Source organism: Fringilla coelebs (genome assembly GCF_963513975.1).
Source record: "Fringilla coelebs genome assembly, chromosome: Z".
In the NCBI taxonomy this organism is placed as follows: Eukaryota; Metazoa; Chordata; class Aves; order Passeriformes; family Fringillidae; genus Fringilla; species Fringilla coelebs.
This window is the reverse complement of record NC_140031.1, coordinates 17,496,146-17,518,400: the sequence shown is the minus strand read 5'-3', so window position 1 is coordinate 17,518,400 and position 22,255 is coordinate 17,496,146. Positions and strand designations below refer to the sequence as shown.

Here is a 22,255-nt window from a genome sequence, read left to right as displayed (position 1 = left end):
CATACTTTCATCCTTAGTCTAAGTAGCCAATTCTGTCCTTTGTTTTTAATTAGAGCTGACGGGATTACAAAATTCTAATGCCCAGTGTGGTGCCTAAACTGAAACCGACCAAGAACTATGAAAAATGTTCTTCAGCTCCATTTTCCTATTTAAACATCAATGCTGGAATGACAGAATAAAGATCTAGGCATGCCAACTGGAACATGGAAATAAAGGAACGAAATAAATACTATATTTAACTACTACTACACCTGCAAACTAACAGAAACATAACTGAAACCCTCTCTCTGTATGGCTAGCACAGCTACATGCACATACACACTTTCTCTCTTAATATTCAATTAACAAATGAACAGATAAACTGCTCAATAATCATAATTACCTCTCATGTTCTTAAGATTCTCCTGCATTAAGTTTTGAAAGACTCACTCTCAAACACTGGTTGAAATTTCCAAACACTGACTTTGGCTCATAAAAACTCACTATTCAAGGATTGTGGGTCAAAATGTACTTATTCAGTGCAATTAAAGTCCCAGATCTCTCAGAACTTGTATTATAATTAAGTGTTTCTTACCTACAGAACGCAGTGCACTTAAGTTCTTTTTACAGCTTATACTGAGATACAAAAAGGTAAAAGATAGCCTTCCCTAAGATTTTTCTTCCCTGCATCTCAAATGAGCCACGGGAAGTTTTAAATTGTTTTTCCTTCTTCCCACCCTATAGTTTAGCAATGTGACAACCATTCTTGTCTGACTCACAGAGGAAAGCTCTCTTCATAAACTGACAACACATATCAGTATAGGTCCTAAGAACAAGAGGAAATCACCAAAACTATAACATGGCAACAAATGGTGCAGTGGCAACTGTTGGCAAGAAAGACAAAAACTGCACAGGTAAAAACTCCTAAGAGCATAATAAAGCATAATAAATAATGCATAATAAAAATATGCAACTTTACCATGTATTATACAAACTCATATGAGAACATGCAGTAATACTTACTTTCCACTATTTCTGGAATAGTTCTGTAATGTTGGAACTGATAAAATGATTTTTCTAACATGTATTCAGGGTTAATTTCCTCCACTCGAAGTAAGTTCAATACCATGTTGTATGTCAGGTGGAAAGCACTATTTAAGGGATCAGCTGAACCCTGAAAAGGATACAAGAACATTTTTAATTTGAAAAAATATTAATTGCGGCATATAAGAACACATTGGATAAATCATGATGCAATATTTCATATGAGAAGCTGCTTTGATGAATTGCACAATTTGTCTTAAATTTAGATTACATATTGCATAAAATCCTACACAATTTTACTATGCTGAACATGTAAAAGTATTTGTACTGTATAGGTACTTATCACAGCTAGGATATTATAAATGATATCTGAATGAAAAGTCCAGGTAAAAAATTTAGATGTTTCCAGTAGTTTACACTTTGGATTCCATCATCTTAAAGTAATAGTTACTTAGCTATTTAAAGCAATCCATTATTTTAACACTGAAAAAACACCTTATTGCAAGTCTCAAGATATACTGATAACATTGGTATCTAGAGAATTTTGTACAAAAATAGGTAATCTGCTAGTTCTTTAACTTGAATTATGTCTCATTATAAAATTAATAACTTGCATTATAAAATTAGTAACTTGCAGGTAGCTTGAGAGAAGTTGTGAACTCTCCTCTGGACATAGTCCTGGGTACCCTGCTTTGGAAAAGATCTTACAACACCCCCCCCCCCCCCCCCCCCCCCCCCCCTTCTGGGAAGTTGTTTTTTTTTTTTTCTTCTTTTTACAATGCAGTATGTACAGGTATTTTGATTAACCTAAGAATAAAAGATGCTGAGAAAGCATTACAGGAAACCATTACCTTCTTTATCCATTCTTATTTTTTAAGAATATCTACTACTGTTCTCTGTGAAAAAGGAGTACTGGACTAAGTAAATACATCTTTGGTTCTGACTCATCATTGGTTGTTACTATGTTCTACCCAAGAGGACAATCTTGTTATCATAAAACAGCAAACATTTAATTGATATGGACTAAAACAACCAGTTTTTCAAAGAACAAATAAAACACGAACAATGTCCAAAGAAGATCTAGAAGAGCTGAACACACAGCCTCTCCAAGCAAGGGAAAGCCTGAGAAACTGCGTCTCACTTAAATGTCAGCACAGAAGGCCACCTTGATCACCAAATTGCTGAAATCAGATGAGAAAGATCCAACAGTTCTGAAGTACAGAACTTCCAAGTGTGGTGCATAACCTTTCATCCAAGTAGCACTAGTGTTAAAGGAATGGGTATCTGGCTGTCTTTCAGAAAGGATACGGGGGAAATTCAGGAGTTATGAAATAGAAAATTAAAGCTTGTGTGTAACTAAAGCAGTGGAAAACAGAATAACCAGACAGCTGGACAGAACACAGGACAACAGCAACACAAATAGGCTTTTTAAAAAACCAAGATAGATCTCACAAATATTTCAGAGCTTTTTGAAGGTGTTAACAAGGACATGGATTATCATACCTCCTTGATTCCTGAAATGCTTAAGACAATAGATTCACCCCCAACAATGTAACATAATAAAGTGATTAAGTGTTTAAGGGAATTTTAAAAACTAAACTCTTGTGAATTCCTAAACAGAAAACAAGCGCAAATTCAGTGTTTTGCAAAACAAAATCTCCCAGAGACTTGAAGAGGGCTGGACTTACAAGAAATGTAAAAAAGGCAAAGACAGAAAAATAGCACAGTCTGCTAAAAATTGTACTAGATGTCTGAAGCCATCCACAAACAACAAAGAATAAAATGGCAAGTGAAATCTAATCTGAAAGCATAATAAAAGACAATGGGCAACAGTTTGCAATGGTCTTGTACCTCTCATTCTCTTAAAACTATCTATATATGAAATAGAAGAGATTTTCTAAACAAGAACTGTAATTTCAATAAGGCCTATCAGTAAATTTAGTTATAATTAAAAATTTTAAATAATAACTAAAATGTAACAAGAAAATAAGGATGTTTCAAGACCTATTTTTCCTGCAACTATATGATTGTTAAAGTTCCACGTATTCAATCAAACATTTTAGAAGCTAAGAAACACTGACACTAGAAAGCAAGCAGCTCTGTGCCTTTTGTAAGCTCAAAAATTGCTTTACCTAAACCTTATAACTTCTTGCAACTAATTTATATGCTTTTCTCTATTAGCAGATATTTTCTTGTCATATCTAATTTAAAAAAATCACTGGTTATTTAAAAAAAATAACTGATGACTTGTTTATATATGCAAATGCTGAAATTCAAACCCAGTGGTCTTCCAGATTAAGCCAAATATGCTGGACTTTAAATAACAATAAGACAATGCACACATTTTTTTCAATTTTAAAGGTACTGTCAGGAATTCATATCCTACATCCATTTATGCACTGATATGAGAGTAAGAGGCAGTTTGAATCCAAAACTCCTTCACATGTACACAATTTAAGAATACCATAACCCCATTTGCTTTAAGTGAGACAGAGCTTTATGAGATAACCTTACAAATGTTAGAATCCTACTCACTGCCTCATTATTTTGTCTCAGAAAAGAACACAATTGTTACAGAAAAGCTTTCAGCATATGTTTATACTCCAAAAGTACAAGCACGAATACATGTAAACAAGTTTTGGATAAATCATATTCTAATGTTTTGCTTCTCATGGCCACTCATTCAGTCATTCTAGATTACATCTCTGAGTGGATCATAAATTCACATCTACTTTTTTACCTCAAGTGCTCTGCATCTCCGAGCAGAAGTATCTCTTAAATTAGACCATAAAATGTGTATTTAAAATAATATTTTCAGTACTGTGAACTCATCACAGATGGGTTTCTACTAACAGAAATGTCTCACGAATTACAACATCAACAGTGGAGCTGCAGTGCTCAAGTTTCTACAGATGCCTCTGGTTTAATATATCAAATAAAGATGACAGAACTTCTGTTACTGATGCGAACCAATATGTAGCATAGCTTTTTTTTTTTAGACCTGATAAAAGTATTATGTATGTACCAACCTCCTGTCCATTTTCTAAATATATTATTTATTCTAGGAAAGAGAAATTATTGCTCCATAAAAAGCTTGCCTCTCTATAACAAAAAATGCCATTTAAAGAATGGCATTTACTGAAGAATGGCACAGCAATTATGCCAGTGTCAGCTAACAGTGGTCAGATTCTTTCCCACTGCAATGTCCACTGCTCTAGTCAGGCATCAGCTAAAGAAGCTGGAATACATTCACCAGCTGGCTATAGGTGCTAGAGATCAGGCAAAAAGCTGCTGCATGACTGCTCTGATCACACAATGAAACAAATCTTCTTTCCATTCCTGACATCTTGGAGGGAAAACCTTCACCATGCGCTTGTAAGACTCATAAACTATTTCAAAGAATAGAACTGTGTCACACTCCAAACTAAATGTGATCATTAAGTGACAAAACAAACAACTTCATATAATTACAATATACACAGAACATGCCAAGAAAGACCAAACAATTCCTGCAGATTCACTTTAAATACCTTTTCTTAAAATCAGCAGAGTTCAAATATGAAGAAGTGATTTAAAAGCAAACAAAAACCCCAGCTATTTCAGAGATTACATAAGCAGACTTACTTGAAAGGCAATGTCTGAGCCAGTTGCTGATGTGGCAATTTTATTTTAAACACATGATCAGCATTTACCATTTGAAAATATCATCATTCTATTAAGACATAGCAGTTGAAACACAAATCCTGTTTTGGCAAAAATAGTGAATTTTTCCTGTTCCATCATCTCATAAACACATCTTTCTCCAAGTTTCAGAAACTCCTGTCTTCTCAGTGTTCTCTAAGCAATACATTTGAAATCAAAGAGTTCTGAGAAGCTTATTTTATCTGAAAACTGAAACTGCTACTTCTTCAAATGAAATATGCTCTACTGTAGCTCTACTGTACTACACCTTCAGCACAGCCAGCAAGTTCTGCTGCAGGCATTAGTCTTTACCTATTACACCAGGCTATCAGTAGACTCACACCTGACAGGGAGCAATCACCTGTATGCCCTTCATTTACTTAGCAGCAACATCCAAATTTTGCAGCTGCATTAGAAAACCTTATACTAAAACACAGTTGTTCTTTTATACTAAGTACACACAAAGCATGAGTAGCCCATCAGCCTTTTATGGCAAATACTAAAGACAGCCATGATTACTGAAGAGACAATTAGTGCTCACCTAAAGTCACCTGTCAGACATAATATGGAGAGAAACAGGTAACAGGAGGGGAGGGAAGATGGGATATATTACTGACAGGAAAAGGTACGCTTTTCCTTCTTAACCTACCTTCAAAGAGTCTTCATAGTATAAAGTGTTCAACGATACTGGATTATGCTTATTGCCAAGATATAATAAGACATAAATCAGTTTTAACTTGCATTTTCTCCCTGACGGTTATCTCCTCCTGAAACCCATTTTTCAGCTCAACACTTTTGCCACTGGCTCCCAGATTGATTACTTTACTTAAAAATACTGTGAAGCACTTAGTTCATCCTTTGCCAGAAGGCCTCCTGTCAAAATATATCAGCCTTCTCTTCAACAAGCTAGGCTGCACCATCATCTGCCTCAACATCTCTTTCTCTGCGGAAGCTTCACCCTTGTCTCCATAGAAAAAGCTCCATATTAGAGAAAGGAAGAACCACCAACCACTCAATGCAGAAGGATCAAGTAAAAGCCTGACTTTATGAGAGCTGCAAAAAGAGCTGATGAGAAAGACTGCCTTGAACAGGCATCAAGAAGTCACTTTCAAACATGCACTGCCTCCATGACTCACTGCTGTTGAAGAATTACCATTCCAGTTTTCCAGCTTCCTTTTCTGCAAGTAATCCTGCCCCTCATTCCTTCAGAGAGGACAGTCTTCCTCACCTCAAAAATTTAACAAGACTGCAGCATAAGATTTTTTTCTGAATAGTTTTTAGAAAGCAGAATAACTTCGCAAGATTTTTCATCCCTCTGGATGACAATTGCCTGGATACTGAGAACAGTCTGCACATATCAAATAAAGTTCTCAGATATCAATGATCCCCTTTGCACTTGCAACGACTTTTCATAAAATTTTAAGCTAACTTAACAGAAGCACCCTTTCAAGTTTTCTGAGATTTGGGTTATTAGATATATGCAAAAGAATGACTGGATTAAGCTGATAATGTTAAAAATCAGGAACATAATAATGAACACTTCACTACAGAAATAATTTAGTCAAAAGCTAAAAAAAAAAAGGATGATAATCTGAAAACTATAGCTGCTATACAGCTTACTAGTTATACAGGTTTAACTGCCAATAATTTCAGAGCAAATCCCCTTCTTAACACAACCAAACAATCCAAGAGGGGATTCATACTTACTGGTATAACCATTTCTTGCCCACATAAACAAGATAGATATAAAGATTGGGATGACGAAGATTAGTGTATGGAATTGATATAAACAGTATTTTTTCCTTTATTTTTTTTTTTTACTGTTAAGACTTGGAAGCCCTGTCGAACTAGAGATGTGAGAGCTGTCATTGCTGCATAATGGCTTGTAGTGTTGAGCAAGACATACATTTGGTAAGAGTTACTCCCTCTGTTACCTCTTACAGAAGGAGAAAAATATTTACATTTTTAAATCTGTTCCCATGAAGACAGAGGAACAAATTCTCCACATAACGTTCTTGTTCCCCAGCCTGTCGTGGGAACATCAAATGGCAAATACTGTCTGAAACGAATTAATTTGCAAAGCAACAATGAAGTATCTTTCACAATGATGAAATTAGATACAATATAGGACATAATTTACACCATTTTGGTCCAGTGACAGTTGCATTTGCTTATCAATGTTTCCAGAAATAAACTGAATCAATGAGTTTCCAGAAAGTAAATAACAAAAACACTTTACAGAAAGAGCAAACTGGTAATAACTCAAAGATCTTTCCCTTTTTTTTGTCATAAGGGGAAAGATAGACTTAGATGTCTGTAACAGTCACAAATCACAAATTTCTATTAAAACCCTTATTAAATAGAAACAAAAGTGACCGCTTTACATGTCTGTAAGACACAGAAACACCTTCTGCAAAACAGCAACATGCTTTTTTCCATATATCAGTAATAAAATAACCACACAAATATTCAGTCTCTCTCTGAATTACAAAAAACCCTATGCAGTTACACTGATAGAAGAATTACCCTGAGGTACATTAGCACAACTGCAAAATCAATAAAAAACTCTTCTGTGAGTTTGTTTTTAACAGACAATGGTAAATGTCTATTTAAGCACAAATTTATTACCAATCTGGCTCACTGCTTTGCCCCAAAACCAGTTACACCAGGACAAACAGAAGCCACTGTGGGTGGTAAAACATTGCTCTAGCAGGCTTTGCTGGCAAAAATACCTCAGGCTGGAATTCAACAAATGCTCCAGTTGTAACAAGAGACTTAAAAGGAAAACAATATAACTCTGTTTCTCTCGCCTCCAAATACTACCTTCTCAAGTTCGTTTTGAATGATGAAAATTTTTAGCCATTTACTCTCTAATATAGTAGGCTATTGTTGTAGCCATCATTAGTTTTACTTCAGGATGGTAACTCCAAGTTCTGGTCTTCTCCTTGTTTTTGGAAAAAGCAAATGATATCTCTATCTTCAAGAATAAACTAGCTGACATCCTCAACAGATTTGCCACCATAGGTATCAGGACAGTGATGTATTTATTTTAAGACACTTTACAATTTTGGTAAATATGCAGTATGTTTTAACTGAAAGGAAAACTGTACCCTAGCAAAGACTACCCACTTGTATAAAATGTTAATATCAAAAAAATTTTAAAAAGTACCTTCTCATCTGTTCATCTCAAATTCATCCTTTTTGTTTTAAGAATACAAAGGCAAAGAAAAAAAATCTAGTTTAGCCAAAATGCATTCACATTCACAGTGGTAAGTTCACCAACGTAAATTTTTAAAAAATCTGGAGGAAAACTGCTTTCCACAGACTGAACTAATAAAACTTGAAAGTATTTTGTGGTATTAAAGCAGCAACCACAATTAATAAATAAAACCTATTAGCTTAGGCCTACAGGCTCTTGAAAATCCTGAGGTGAAGTTCAAGAATGACAAACCATTTTACACACCATTTCATGCACCTCATTTTCCTATATTTTGGTTGCAAACATCAGCAAGAACAACTATTTGCTGTTCTCTTCCATCTTGCATAATTACATGCAAAACTGTGACCCTGTTCATAAAGGGTGATTATCCATTTCCCTGATCTCTGCGATTACATGCTGGAATCTTGTTGACTTTTAAGGCAATTTTAAATTAAGGTACCTTCCTGAATCAAAGCCTGGAAAATTACTGCAATGCGTATTTCATAAGGATAAGAAAAGGTTGGCAGTTTACAGTAAAAACAATTACTTCACATTAACATTATTTTATCTAAATACATTTTATAAAGTATCCAAAATACATGTTTCATTGTGATTCTCATCCATGTCACAACTTCAGAAGAATATTTTACTGTCCTCAAATCACTAGTAACAATCTATTACTTTAGATTTTGCAATGTCTTTTCCAACAAGTAATTAGTGCCTACTTCCAGGTGAAGTATTTCTCTCCTGATGTAGAATTTGGTAAATTTCTCAACTCCTGAGGCATTTTTCCCCCCCTAGAAGTAACTTCTCAGTCAAACCAAAGTACCATAATATAATTAAGATGGCATGCTAAGCTGATGTTTGCAGAAAAAACTATTGAACTGTCTGAATTGCTGTTGAGTTCATTTGCCCAGTACAATAAAACAATTTAAGAATTAAAATAAAATGCAATGAGACTTCTAATATAGCAGCATACAAACCAAATAAGGCCAGTACAGCCAGCTCTATAAAATGAAGGTCCTGCCAAGGAACTAGATGTAGCTAGTGGAGTATCTCCTACAGCTTGGCATTGGGGCACTTTATGTTCCATAGACAAAAGACAAGAAAGCATATTAAAGTATTTTTTACCTTGGCAGACAAATGCATTCCTGTATTCCACTATTACAAACAGTGTAGCCAGGAGGGCTGGGGAAAGGATTGGCATTGATGAGGTAACACGTCAGAGTCCTGCGCTCAGTTCTGAGCCCCTCACCTCAAAAAGGACCTCAAAGTGCTATACCATGTCCAGAGAAGGACAGGAAGGCTCAGACAGGATCTAGAGATCATGTCTTATGAAAAACACCTGAGGGAGTTGGGGGTGTTTATCCTCAAGAAGTGGAGGCTCAGGGGAATCCTCACTGCCCTCTACAACTGCCTGAAAGGAGGCTGTTAGTAAGGTGGGTCCAGTATCTGCAGCTATCCCTGCAGTGAGAGGACAAGGAAACGGCCTTAAACTGAGACAGGGGATAATCAGATTAGATATTAGAAACAATTTTTTCACTGTTAAGGTGGTCAGGCACTGGAACAGGTTGTCCAGGGAGGTGATGGAATCACCATCCCTGGAGGTGTTTTAGAGGTATCTGTATCTGGCACTGGGTAATATGATTTAGTGATTTAGGGCTTGCACTGCTAAATCCTGGGTTGACAGCTGGACTTGGTGATCTTAAAGGTCTCTTGTAACCTTGATGATTCTATGTTTTCTTTGAATTTTTCAGTCTGTCTCCTCCTGTGATAACGTAAGTGGATGCAACGCACTGATAGGCTCAAATTCAAAGTTCAAAAACCTACTTACGTACCACATTTTTAGACTACAATCATCCATTCCGGTAACATAGAGATTATGTTAGAATCTTATGCTCAAGATTTTTGTCTTTTAGAGACATAACAAATTACCACTGTTGAGTAACTCAACTCTCTCTGTAGGAATGCATCCTTGTAGCATAGCCATGTTCCAACTGGAAAGATGCTGCACTGGTTTCAAAGACTATCTAGCATCAAGAAAAAGCTTTACACTTCCTACCTAAACTAACACAGTAACTTCCTACCTAAACAGCTTTTAAGTAAGAATAAATATATTTTAAGAAAGGAAACAAAAAAAAAAAATTCCAATTGAATACTTCTTAGTATCATGCAAACGTACAATTACAATTTACCACCTTCAGAAAGGTGCCCCAATAGTCTTGTAAGCAGAGTTTACAGATTCATGCAAGTCACCAGTCTACTAATTACTCAGTGGTCAATAACATGCTAAGTATAAACAAAGAAACCTAGTTACACTGCAGAAGACAAATGTACATTACTGAGTTTAAGAAATATTTACAAAACTCCCTTGTAAGAACTCCATCTAAGAACGGAATGCTGAATGTAAGTCTAGAGTACTGTACAGAGTGTCGCAATGAACAGTGCCACAGCCAAGCAGCACAGCTGCAGCAATGCTGCTGGTACCAATTTGCTCAAAGCTCTCACTTCACCGACCACAGCAGGAGGCAGCTGACAACACGATTCCTAGATGTTTTGCTCTAGTGTTCAGGAAATGGTTTGGGTCAGACACCCCATATTAGGGTTGAAGAGCTATGACAAAAATGTTCTATGTAAATGTTCTATCATTCTCAAGAAGGCTAATTTATTTCTTCTGGAGTTTTTCCTATAAATCTTCAGCTTATCCTGAAAGCAGAATACTACCACTAGACACGTCCACAATCTTACTAACAACAAATACCATCAGTAAGAAAAATCTGAGACATACTTAATGATGACTATGAATTGTAAATATTATGTAAATATAATGTATGTTACATAACTTCTAGCCTGTACTAATTTTCTTGGCCTGTTTGACATGGAATTTCCTCTAGATGCTTCGTATTTAAGAACGAAAATAAGAAAGTCGCTTTTTTTGTGCTGTACTGCTCATTTCATAAAAGGTTACTTTTACTGCCTATAGCAACTGGCTAAATAGTTACAGAAGCTACAGGGACATCAATATCTTCATTTTAGCCACTTCTGGCCTTTTACAGAAAATTCTCAAAGTCAATCTTTGCTTACAAGTTAAATAGTGTCAAAAATTAATGAAATTCATTTAGATCATGTATTAATGAAATACATGAATTCATTTAAATACATGATCCATTTAGATCAAAATCTAACATATCAAAAGTGATTATTTTTCCCATTTATATCCTTATAATTCAAAAGAAAGAAAAATCAAAGGTGTTTTGATGAAGGAAATATTCTTTACTATTTCCTTAAAATCTAGAGAAAAACTGCAAAGATAGTATCAAAAAGAAAGTGATCTACTCCTTCCTCTATCTTAATTCATTCAGATTGAGTTCTGTAGTTCTCAAACTACTGAATTTTCAAACTTTAAAAAAACCCCACCTTCTGCATGGGTGAGCTTATAATCTCTTAAAGTATGAAGAGAAATATTTGAACTACCATTTTTCTTATGCTGTTAACAATTATTTCACATAAATTAACCTTTTTGGGGACTTTTTATAAATATTATTTATAAAGATGCTCTTTTGATTCTCCCATTATGTATATTCTCTTTATTTTTCAGTTAAAAGTAAGTATGACACAAAATTACATCCGTTTTCTTTAAGTATGACAAAAACCCAGTTAAAAAACTTCGTCTTCATACATCTCAGAGATGTGCTCATGCATTAAGACTGCAAGTGAAGAAATAAATGTGTGTACAGTCCACTGACAAACAAATTAAATCAAGGCAAGAAATTAAACACAAAAACTTAATGCTACCATACCATGAATATTTCTAAAATCTATTTTGCTGATTTCTGGATAGCTAGCCATAATGCAGCATTCATTAAAATTCTGACTCTAAGGAGGTAGATACTACTTTCTTGGCATACAAAAGGTACGTGTAACGTACATATTTTGAGATACACTAAAATATGGATTAACATTATAATATGGTAGCACTGACAGCTGAAGACACACAACAAAGAATCCACATAGGCGTAATTAACAGCAGTCACATAGGTACTCTTCGCCTTGTTTTTAATTGGCCTGAAAAAAAACCATTGGCATCTCCTTTTTTTGGCAATAACTCCATGCCTTTTGTTAACGTAACTGGACGATGACTTGAAATGATTCCCACAATTTATACTAAGTCTAGTAATACCATAAACGCTGTTCTAATACAAACTGCCTGCTACTTGCACCAAGGTTACAAGCTCCTAAATGGAGTGCAGTGTAACTCCCCAAGTTTTTTAATTTTAGCACAATTAATGTAAGCAGTCTAAGACAGGCAACTCACACAACAGACATTTCTTTGCAGTTATTTTTACAATGGAATTTAAATAGAAGTGCAATGAGTACAGTATTTCATATTCAAATTATAAAGCAAGAGGGTATTAGTGTGATAATCTGTAACAACTCCCATTACAGTTTGGGGAAGTCCTGTAACTTAATGCCCATCTCAACCATGAGTGACTTTTTCAACCTCTTAATTTCCAAACTTCAGTATTTTCTGCACAAACTGTCAATTTCTCCATTGCTGATTTTTGCACACTGACAGCCACTTCACTCTTCTTTATTCTGTGTAACTCATTTTTGAGCGACCGGATCTGTTTCGTCTATCACACTGACAGTCCATTTACAAAGTTTTTTTTCATCACAGAACTAAATAATTTAGTAACTCTTATGAAAGCTAAAACCTTTTCCTAGTTCACCATAAGCCTTAAACTGATGGCAGTCAGCAAGAAACAGAATAGTAGTAGCACTATTACTAGAAAAACAACACAGAGTTCTATTTGTCCTGCCTGATAGCCCTTCTATACAAAGAAGGATGATACTACTTTTGTAGAAATAAGGATGATATTAGTCTTCTGATTTTGTTTCACAATACCAGCTCCTATGAGAATTCACTTAAAGCTACTTTTAGAAGTTGTCATCTTCTACCTGCATGATCTTCTTGTCTCAGGTGAATAATTTTCCACAAAACATTACTCAAGTGAGCATAATCTTCTGAGAGAACAGAAACAAAATAATGTCTCTCCTACCTTCAAAAGCTGCTTGCCAATGGTTGGACTCATTTTTTCATCCACCATAAGAATTACTATTCCTCTGTCATCCATACCTCGGCGTCCTGCGCGACCCGACATTTGAATGTATTCACCTGAGGATATCTACAACAAAATGAGGAAAAAAAATTAACAAACATCAAGAAAATAGCAGGAACTCATACTGTGCTGGTTACAACTGCACAGTAAGTGACATGCTGTACAAAAAGAAGAGTTCTCTAAGTTATCAAACAGTTATCACAGACTGCTTCATTAGTCATACGTACCATGAAACAATATAAATCCACAACTATGAACAATATAAGTCAACAGTAAAAGCTAACTAATACTCCTATAGCTCGGTATCATGGGGCATCATTTTTAATAAGCACAAAAACCATTTTACTAATGTCTTTTATAATGGAAGGTTGCTGAGCATGGTGGAGATACAACAGATCTTCAACATATTGATAATGCATCTCAGTCATCTTCAAATAATCCATCATTTTATTCAGATTATTCAAGAACAACATTAATACATGATACCTCCTAAAGTAGTATTTTTATGCCTCCTAACTGTGAAATTGAAGTTTATAAACAACTGGGACAAGAGGCAGCTACAACTGGTTACCTATGTCTCTGCAACTTATAAAACAAGGGTTTTGTCATCTGTGGAACTGCATTCTCAACAACTCCCCAAGTTGCACTTTAGGTCAGATTTTAAAAACTACTTAAGCAAACTGTGCTAAATAATTTCAGTAGTTCCAAATTTCTTCTATCTCAAAGCGAACCCATTCTTATATCTATCTTAGAGACACACAATCAAAATGAATAGTGAAATTGAACAGCCCAAACTAAGATTGAAGAAATGTTTACTTCATAACTTGCATAGGTCAAGTCAATTGTCCCATTCACAACAATTTTCCCACCTTTGAAGGATGAGCCTTGGCTCTTATAAAGCTTTGCTGCGATGACTTGCAAGGCCTCATTTATAAGTAAACCACATACCAAGTTTTAATGTCTAAAATTTTATAATTATGCAAAAAGTTCTACTGTAAGAAAATAATATCCTTCCAAGGTCAATGAACTCTTTTCATGAGTCTGTTAAAATTAGTGATCATTATGACAGGACATGAAGCCCATTTATTCTTCAAAGTTCTCTGATACAGAATAAAATATCTGGGTATCACAGTTTTGGAAAAGGTGTGCAGAAGTCCTAGAATAATCCAATGTCTGCTGCTAACCTGTATTTAATTCCCTTTTGATGTATCTATTAAACAATCTCATGAATAATCTGAGGAACCCTGTCTTCCAAAATCTGTGTATTAACTAGGAATGGATGAGACAAAAGATTTTTAAAAGAAAAACTCATTTTCTACTACACTGAGGTGAACACACTAACAGTAAATTTAATCCTAATAAGGTTTAAATAATTCAATTATTCTACAGAACTTCTCTATCACTTACCCATCGGAAATCTTTTCCATCAAATTTACTGGCACTTGTAAACAGCACAGTTCTGGCTGGCATATTAATTCCCATAGCAAAAGTTTCTGTTGCAAATAAGGCCTAAACAAACAGACTGAAGTTAAGCAAGAAAAAAAAAATAGGATCTCAAGCAAACATGAAAATAGTTAGAGATTGCTACACAAAACCTCTTTGGATTTTAATAAACCTGTGCAGTCAATACAGGGAACACAGGCATATTCAATACTTAAAAACTGGACCAAAACCATCTTTCTGCCTTTCCTTATTTCTCCTGGAAAAATCAAATAGAAATAGATAGGTCCATGTGAAAAACTCCAAAAGAAAACATAATGGAGTGCAAATTATATTAATCAATAATAGTAATTAATTTCAATATTCAAGTTTGCAAGAAGAAAACAGGAGTTAGTCGTAAAAAAAAACCACCACAACTTTCACCTAACATTACATTTTTCTGAGTATTTGTCCTTAGTACAACCAACAATCAGCTTGGTAAATGTCTACAGCCATTTACAGGAGAAAGATGTAATATAAAATAGTTTAAGAAAGTATTTAAGTTAGACACTGAAAGTTCAAATACTTGTAAATAAAAGCTGGAACACTTAAAACTACAGCTGCAATTGTGTAATCTCCATTGTAATACTAGCATACACCCTGATCTAAGGTGTACTTGGATTTTCAGGATTATCAGCCTCATATTCACAACAAACTACTGATGGACTTAAACAATACCTTTATTAAGCCCTCTGAGAAAAGGATTTCTATGGTTTCTTTTAAGATAGGAAGCAAACCACCATGATGAATACCAATTCCTCGCTTCAGAAGGGGAAGCACATGTTCAACCTGGGAAGAAACATACAAAAGACCAGTAAACAAATTTTAGTATTTGTTACTAAAAGTTGTAAAGGAAAGCCTCAACACTACCCTTAGCGTTCATGTAATTCACTATTCCCCAGTTTAAAATAACTACCCCTTCAATCTTGTAATATTCTGCTTAGAAGCTTGTATTTTTCCACTGTAAAGATGAGAAAACATCACTATGCTTAGGCATTACAAAATAAATTAGATTGCAGATGCATCAATGCAATGCAACTTTCTGAAAGCCGCAGCAATCAATAACTGCATAAGTGCTTTCTGCACTTCCACTTGAACTATTTCCAGACTTTTTAAACCCAGGTCTACCTCTTTATAAACTCTCATGTTTACTTCAACATTAATTGGAAAAATAAAACAATGGCTAGGAACTTCACTGTTAATTCTGACATACATTATCTTCTGGAATTGCAACTGGAAGGAATCCATATTACCTTTTTCATAATGACAAAAAGCAATGCAGAAGATACTAAAACCTGGGGAGACGAATGAGATTATCCAATTTTATAATTTCTATATCCCCTACACAACACCCACAACTTTACAAGTTGCAGAAAACAGGACAGCAGCAATTCAACGCTATTCAAAAGAACCAATCTCCACTCACCTGAGGAAGCTTTTTGTCTTCATCTGAGAGACAATCAATTGCATTATTGAAGACTTCTTCAACCATTTTTTTTTCTTCATCTAAGAAGGCAATTTTTAAGTTATTACAAATGCAGAAGGCTAATACCAGATGTAAATAAAGTGGTATCACATTCCAATATTTATTTAAGTGTACAATAAAAATTAAGTGGAATACTGTGAAGTCTACACAAAACCACCCACACTTGGTCAGGCAATTAAGACTTCAATAAGCCTAGAGGAGTCAGATAGCAGAAGCAGATGATCAGGAAGAAGAAAACTAGAACAAACTTTGAGAACAGTCCAAACATCAGCCACTTACAAGCTTGGGATTTATCAGTCTTATGGGCTCCCTCTCTATTTCTTAAACCTGCCCAGTTCCTCTTCTACCTACTAATCCCTGTCTGCATGGATAGAGATGCTCTTTCCTGTTAACTTGTAAAAGTTTACACCCTTACCACTAAGTAGTACGAATATCAAGAATATACATTCAAAGGTGTGCTTCTGAAGAAAATACGAAAATGCACCTCTGCATTTACTCACATTTTTAAATTTTCTGACAGAATTTTCTGAACTGCATTATTCTGCCACACCAAACCAAAATGTGCAAAGACTGGAGCAAATAAGCAGGCAAGAACCTTGAACAGCTCACAAACATGAAACAGTACATCAATTTACAACAAATTCCTTATTTTTGTTAAAACTCTAGACTTCCAAGAAGCAATGAGCTTAACTTATTTGCAAAGCTTGGTCTTAGCCAAGATGGAAAAAATCTTTGTTTATATTTTGGTTTTTACTTTGAGAAGCAAGGGGAAGAAGGAAATAAAGAAAACTGGATTGCATTGTCGAGAAAGAACAGTCTAGTGGTTTATTACACAGTTGTTAGGACTTTGCAAGTGTATTATTTTTCTAATGAACATAACATGAAAATTTTGGCAAATATTTTTTTATGATCAGTCTTCTCCCATTATAGACAGAATCTTCTAGGAATTCTGGTGTTATTGTTACAATAAACGGCATACTGGAGCAAGAAATAGAGTTTAGAATCAAAGAACAGTTTGACACTGCAATGACACTCTGTGCACCAATACCTTCCTACTGAATACAGCTCAAGGCACCCACATAATAAATGAAAGAAGCTGTATCTATTTTCCTTTTGGTTTTACACAAAATGTTCAACAGGAAAAGTAGTATTTCACATCAAACTGAATCTGTGAATAAAATGCAATTAGATTATCTGTACCTGTATTGAAATCTAACTTTGTCATCTGAAGTGCATAGGCTTCACAGTCTTTCTTACTGAAGCTGAAAATAATCACAGGTTGGAAATTCCTTTCCATTATCATCTTCACAATCTTAAAAACATTTGAAGGACCTGCAGAAAGATTACATTAATTTAAATTAAATTTTACAACAAAAAGTATCTTATGGAGTAACTGAAACACAAGCACAACTTGCATAGGACTTTGAAAAAAATTAATACCAAAAATTACCTCAGAATGGGTTCAAACTCACCTTTTGTTCCTCCTTTCCTTCCTTTCTGATCCCCTTTTGCTAACTCTCCTGCATCTCTAAGCACTTGCATTGCTGTATTAAAATTATCTTCTCTGAAATCTCCCTACATGTAAAACACAAACTTGTAAATAGTTACTTACATAGCCCACTTAAAAATACTTAGCGCTTTGCACAGCCAGTACCATTACCCCACATATACACAGATAAAAGGACAAAAACAATGCATAAGCTATCGAAAGAGTTTACTAGGTGAATGTCACAGCTCAGAATTGCACTGGTGTGTCTCTGAAGTTAGTGCTCATTGTTCTATCCACCACTCTACCCTCCACGCGAGACCTGCTGAATGATACAGTACTAAAACTGACTTTGAGGAATGTCCAGACAAAATGACACTGCCCAATGAAGGCATATCTTCAAATGCAGCACTACTGTTTATGGCATTAGTAACTGCTGAGTGAGCTAATGATAAATTTTAAACAAGTTTTTAGTTCAAAATCACCTAAAGAAACAAAAATATTTTGTCTCTCATCTAAAGTCCAATTTACATGCCACTATGTTTTCTTTTGAGCAAGAAACAGTACAAGGAACTTCAACTACTTTGCAGATTTACAGAAAGCAGTATGCATTATAGAAAACAAACAAGGATGTGGGCACTTAAGACATCTCAGGGAAGTATTACTCAGCTGATTGCATGACATTAGATAATAAAAGCATTTTCTTGTGTAAGACTCATTCCAAAATCTAAAAGCAATTCAGAGATCACCATTACTCACTTGGACTTAATTTTAACAAAAACATCCTTTATATAGCCAATCGGAATTTTGCAAGAGCTCAAGATTTTCACTGTTAAGTGAAGAAAACAATCTTTCAGACAAACTGAGCATTCCTTACATTTTCATCAACAACCAGATGAAGTCCATCTCCTCCTGCTGGAAATATATAATGCTGCAGTGGAGTAGGTCGATAGTCAGTGTAAATCACATGGCAAGGCTATAAAGAAAGAATTCACATAAATATTTCATAATTGCACTGTAATATCACTTACATGATGGAAAATTCAATACATTATTATTAAAGTGCAAACTCATAAATACCAGAAAGTAAGGTATTCAGAAACTAAGATAACAAGTTTTCTTTTTTGAATATGGATTTTGTACTAATGACATTGCTTAAGAAAATGAAAATTTGCAAATATTTTAGAATACAAGTTGGCTACAAAAATTCTCTCATGAACACAAAAAGTAAAGACAGCCAGTGTTTCTTTCAGCATTACTAGGCAGATTTGAAATATTAACATCTTCGAAAATCAAAGGAAAACCTGTTAATGTGTATTTTGTAGAAAAAGCCTGAAGCATTATTGAAACACCTAAGAAAGGCTCACAGTAGACCTTCATGAACATTTAAGGTTTTGATGCATTAAGAAAGCTTGTTTAGGGAAAAAAACCCCACTTCCTTTAAAACATTAAATATTACATAAATCTGTATTTAAAAACCCCACAGTCTAATGGTCTGCAACACGAAGTCGAGGCTTTGTGCCAAACTTAGATAGACATTTTTTATACTATATTCCCTTCATTACAAACAACATAAGAGTCAATCTCCAGAGTATTTTTAAACTTGGACCAACCTCTTGTTGATAACAAATTCCCCAGTTCTAATTCACAAAGTCTTTGCTATATAAATGCATGTCTTAGAAAAAAACAGAATAGAATTTAAAACCTAAAGGTTACAGGACATGATAGATTTCTTATATAACACTCCTCTCACTTGCTTGCAAGTGTACATAGTATTTCCCATGAATTCAAGCTTTACTTTTGATTTCTACAAGGCCTTTTACAGAGCTCCTCAGCCAAATTCACCTAACAACCTCTTGTCGATCAGCCCTCAGAAAATTACTGTATATTCACTGTGTTTCATAATTCAGAATGTTTGCTTAAAACAGGCAGGTACCTAAATAATTGTGGAAGAAAAACATTAAAAAACAGTTCTAATGTTGCCATTCAAAAGCACCAGCCAGTCCACCTGCAAAAGTAGGAATACAGCTAGAGAAGCCAGGAGTGGTCTATACTATCACCTATAAGCAATAAAGTTACTAAAAAGATACTCAGAGGCCCAGTTATCAACCAAACGGGCAGTATTAAGCCACAAGACAAAAGCACAGAGGTACAGCATATTGGAAATATTACCTGTTTGTGAAGATGGCAGATCCATTCAGCAAACTGACGGGCATTTGGAATAGTTGCAGAAAGGAATACATAATGTACATTATCAGGAAGCAAAATAATAGTCTCTTCCCAAACCACACCACGTTCTGAAAATGGAAAAGCACATGGGAAATTTATGTGATCAAAGCAATTTCTCATTCCTGAAGCCCAAGAACAGCATGCTTAAAAACAAAATAAGACAAAAAGATAAAACAAATCTTCTCTACACAAGTGGGGCATATGCATATCAAATGCATCAAAGTCATTTCTGTTTCGGTGAAGAAAATACAAACTGCTGGATGTAAATTCATCCAGAAATAAATTATGAATTATTTATACAAAAAGATGACAGATTTTACAAAGGAAAATTAGACTTAATTCTTCAAAAGAAAAAGAAATTGTTTTGGGAAAAAAATACAAAGATTTGAAAAGAAAAAAGGTATATATAGGATACCTGTATCTCTCATGTAGTGAATTTCATCAAAAATAACCCATGCGACTTCACGCATAACCTCAGAACCTCTGTAAAGCATACTTCTCAAGATCTAGAAAAGGAAGTAGAAGTTGAGTCCCTCCACATGAAATAACAACAGTCATGTTACATGGACGTCAGTAAAAAACTGCCAGAATTTCTGGTTCACTTTTACATGGATATATGAAACTATATCTTGAAAAAAACATAAAAGCATTTAAAGATAAGTTTTAAGACGTTTTCCAAGTTCATTCTAATCTAACAATCTCACTAACTGAGAAAAACTGGTTTCTCTGAAAGGAACATGAAAGAATGAGACAATGTATTTCTCCAAGCTTCCACTGTCAGGTGATTGTTACAGCTCTACAGATCTACTTCTGCCAAGACCTCTTTTTACTTCATCCTAATAGATAACTTCCATGTGATTAAGATGAAATCTTTTGTCAGAAATCAAATCATTCAATCTCTTTAACATTTCCCTACCAAAGTCATGCCTGTTCCTTTGGGGTAAAGGCAAAAAGAGGAAAATTTCAACTCATGGCTGCATTTCTACAACAGAAATATGACAAAGCTCTGTCTGTAAACAATACTTTTTTAACAAAGGTGAAAAGCTACCTATTCCTAGAGTTCTAGCACCTACTGTGAACAACTCAGCTATCCTTCAATGATTTTGTCCTCCTTATTTTGCCTTTCTAGAACAAAATACTGACCCAGGATTTAGGAAATCTGACTTTCAGCATTTTACATCTAAAGAATACTCAGTGTCTTGAGCACTCAGGAAATAAAATTCTGACTTTATTAGAATCAGAAGTTCCTGACTTACAGTTCAAAAGCACAAATTCCCAGAGATTTACCTAACTTTTTAATTAATCAGAAGTTCAAACATTCAAAAGAGTCATAATGAACTTCAGAACATTTTCAACCCTAATTAGGCCACTTTAGTCTTTTAAAATTAGACCTCCACAATCAAAAAGGGTAGAAGAAAACACTGATCAAGATTTAACGTCTGTCTTACCTCAGTTGTCATTACCAAACAGGAAGCTGTAGGATTAATGGTGACATCCCCAGTCATCAAACCAACATCCTGAAATTCTTCATACATCTCACGGTACTTCTGATTGCTCAAAGCTTTAATTGGACTTGTAAATATCACGCGCTGCTTTTCCCTCAAAGCCAGGGCAATTGCATACCTGTATTCAAACAATATCCACATTAACCACTGCAATACACTCTGTCCTCCTAACAGCTGTCAGGAGGACAGAGTGTATTATTTTACTTAAGAACAAAATAAATTGTACAATTCAGAACATCAAGAGAATGATACACAGCATTTGAATCCATGCTCTAATACATCTAGCATTTCCTCTCCAGATTATTAAGTTCAGCGCAACTACATATGCATCTCTGCAGAGTGAAAAATCTTTAAACACCAAGTCAGCTGATTTTTAGGGAAACAAGAGTACATGTAGTTTAATTAAAAAACTGTAACTGTGTCACAACAAAACTATTATCATTTGAACCCATGCTCTAATACATCATGTACATTTCACATTACATTTCAGGTACCCTGACAAAAAAAAAAAACCCCACAAAAAAAACCAAACCAAAACAAAACAACAAAAAAAACCCCCACAACACCAAAAAAAAAAACCACCACAGAAGAAAGTCCTTACTTCTTCTAGCCAGAAGATAGAAAACAAAGATATTTTTTCAAGATTTACAGAAATCTGTATTGAAGAAAATTTCATTTCAATCTATACAGTAACAGCTTGACAGTTTAAAAATAAAAGCTAAGTTTAAACACAAATTAAGCCTTTCACTACTCACTAAATGATGGAAGATGCAATTTTGATATTAAATAGCAGCCAATTCCATTCTAAAACTGGTGGACTGAATGCTGTATTAAGAAATTGCAACACAACAGCTACTGATGGTTCAAGAAAGTGACAGAAGGGACATCACACTGTTCTTTTATCAGAGTCTTTTAGAAAAGTACTTACTCAGCACAAACAGTTTTACCAGCTGATGTGTGAGCTGACACCAACACAGACTGGTTATTATCTACACAAAGAATAGCTTCTCTCTGGAAGGCATCAAGAATAAATGGATATTCCTACAA

At 34.8% G+C, this 22,255-nt stretch overlaps 1 protein-coding gene across 1 annotated transcript in view; it reads right to left on the bottom strand.

Annotated features, from left to right (window-relative positions):
• MTREX (Mtr4 exosome RNA helicase) overlaps positions 1-22,255 on the bottom strand; it is a 41,831-nt gene that overhangs the window by 15,498 nt on the left and 4,078 nt on the right. Inside the window, exons 5-16 of the mRNA XM_084225821.1 lie at positions 22,137-22,249; positions 21,152-21,326; positions 20,119-20,209; positions 19,647-19,771; positions 18,352-18,450; positions 17,461-17,563; positions 17,189-17,320; positions 15,929-16,008; positions 15,181-15,291; positions 14,431-14,532; positions 12,964-13,089; positions 1,003-1,153 (exon numbers count right to left, since the gene is read on the bottom strand). Of these exons, the coding sequence (XP_084081947.1) occupies positions 1,003-1,153; positions 12,964-13,089; positions 14,431-14,532; positions 15,181-15,291; positions 15,929-16,008; positions 17,189-17,320; positions 17,461-17,563; positions 18,352-18,450; positions 19,647-19,771; positions 20,119-20,209; positions 21,152-21,326; positions 22,137-22,249 (1,408 nt within the window). The remainder of the gene's footprint in view (positions 1-1,002; positions 1,154-12,963; positions 13,090-14,430; positions 14,533-15,180; positions 15,292-15,928; positions 16,009-17,188; positions 17,321-17,460; positions 17,564-18,351; positions 18,451-19,646; positions 19,772-20,118; positions 20,210-21,151; positions 21,327-22,136; positions 22,250-22,255) is intronic.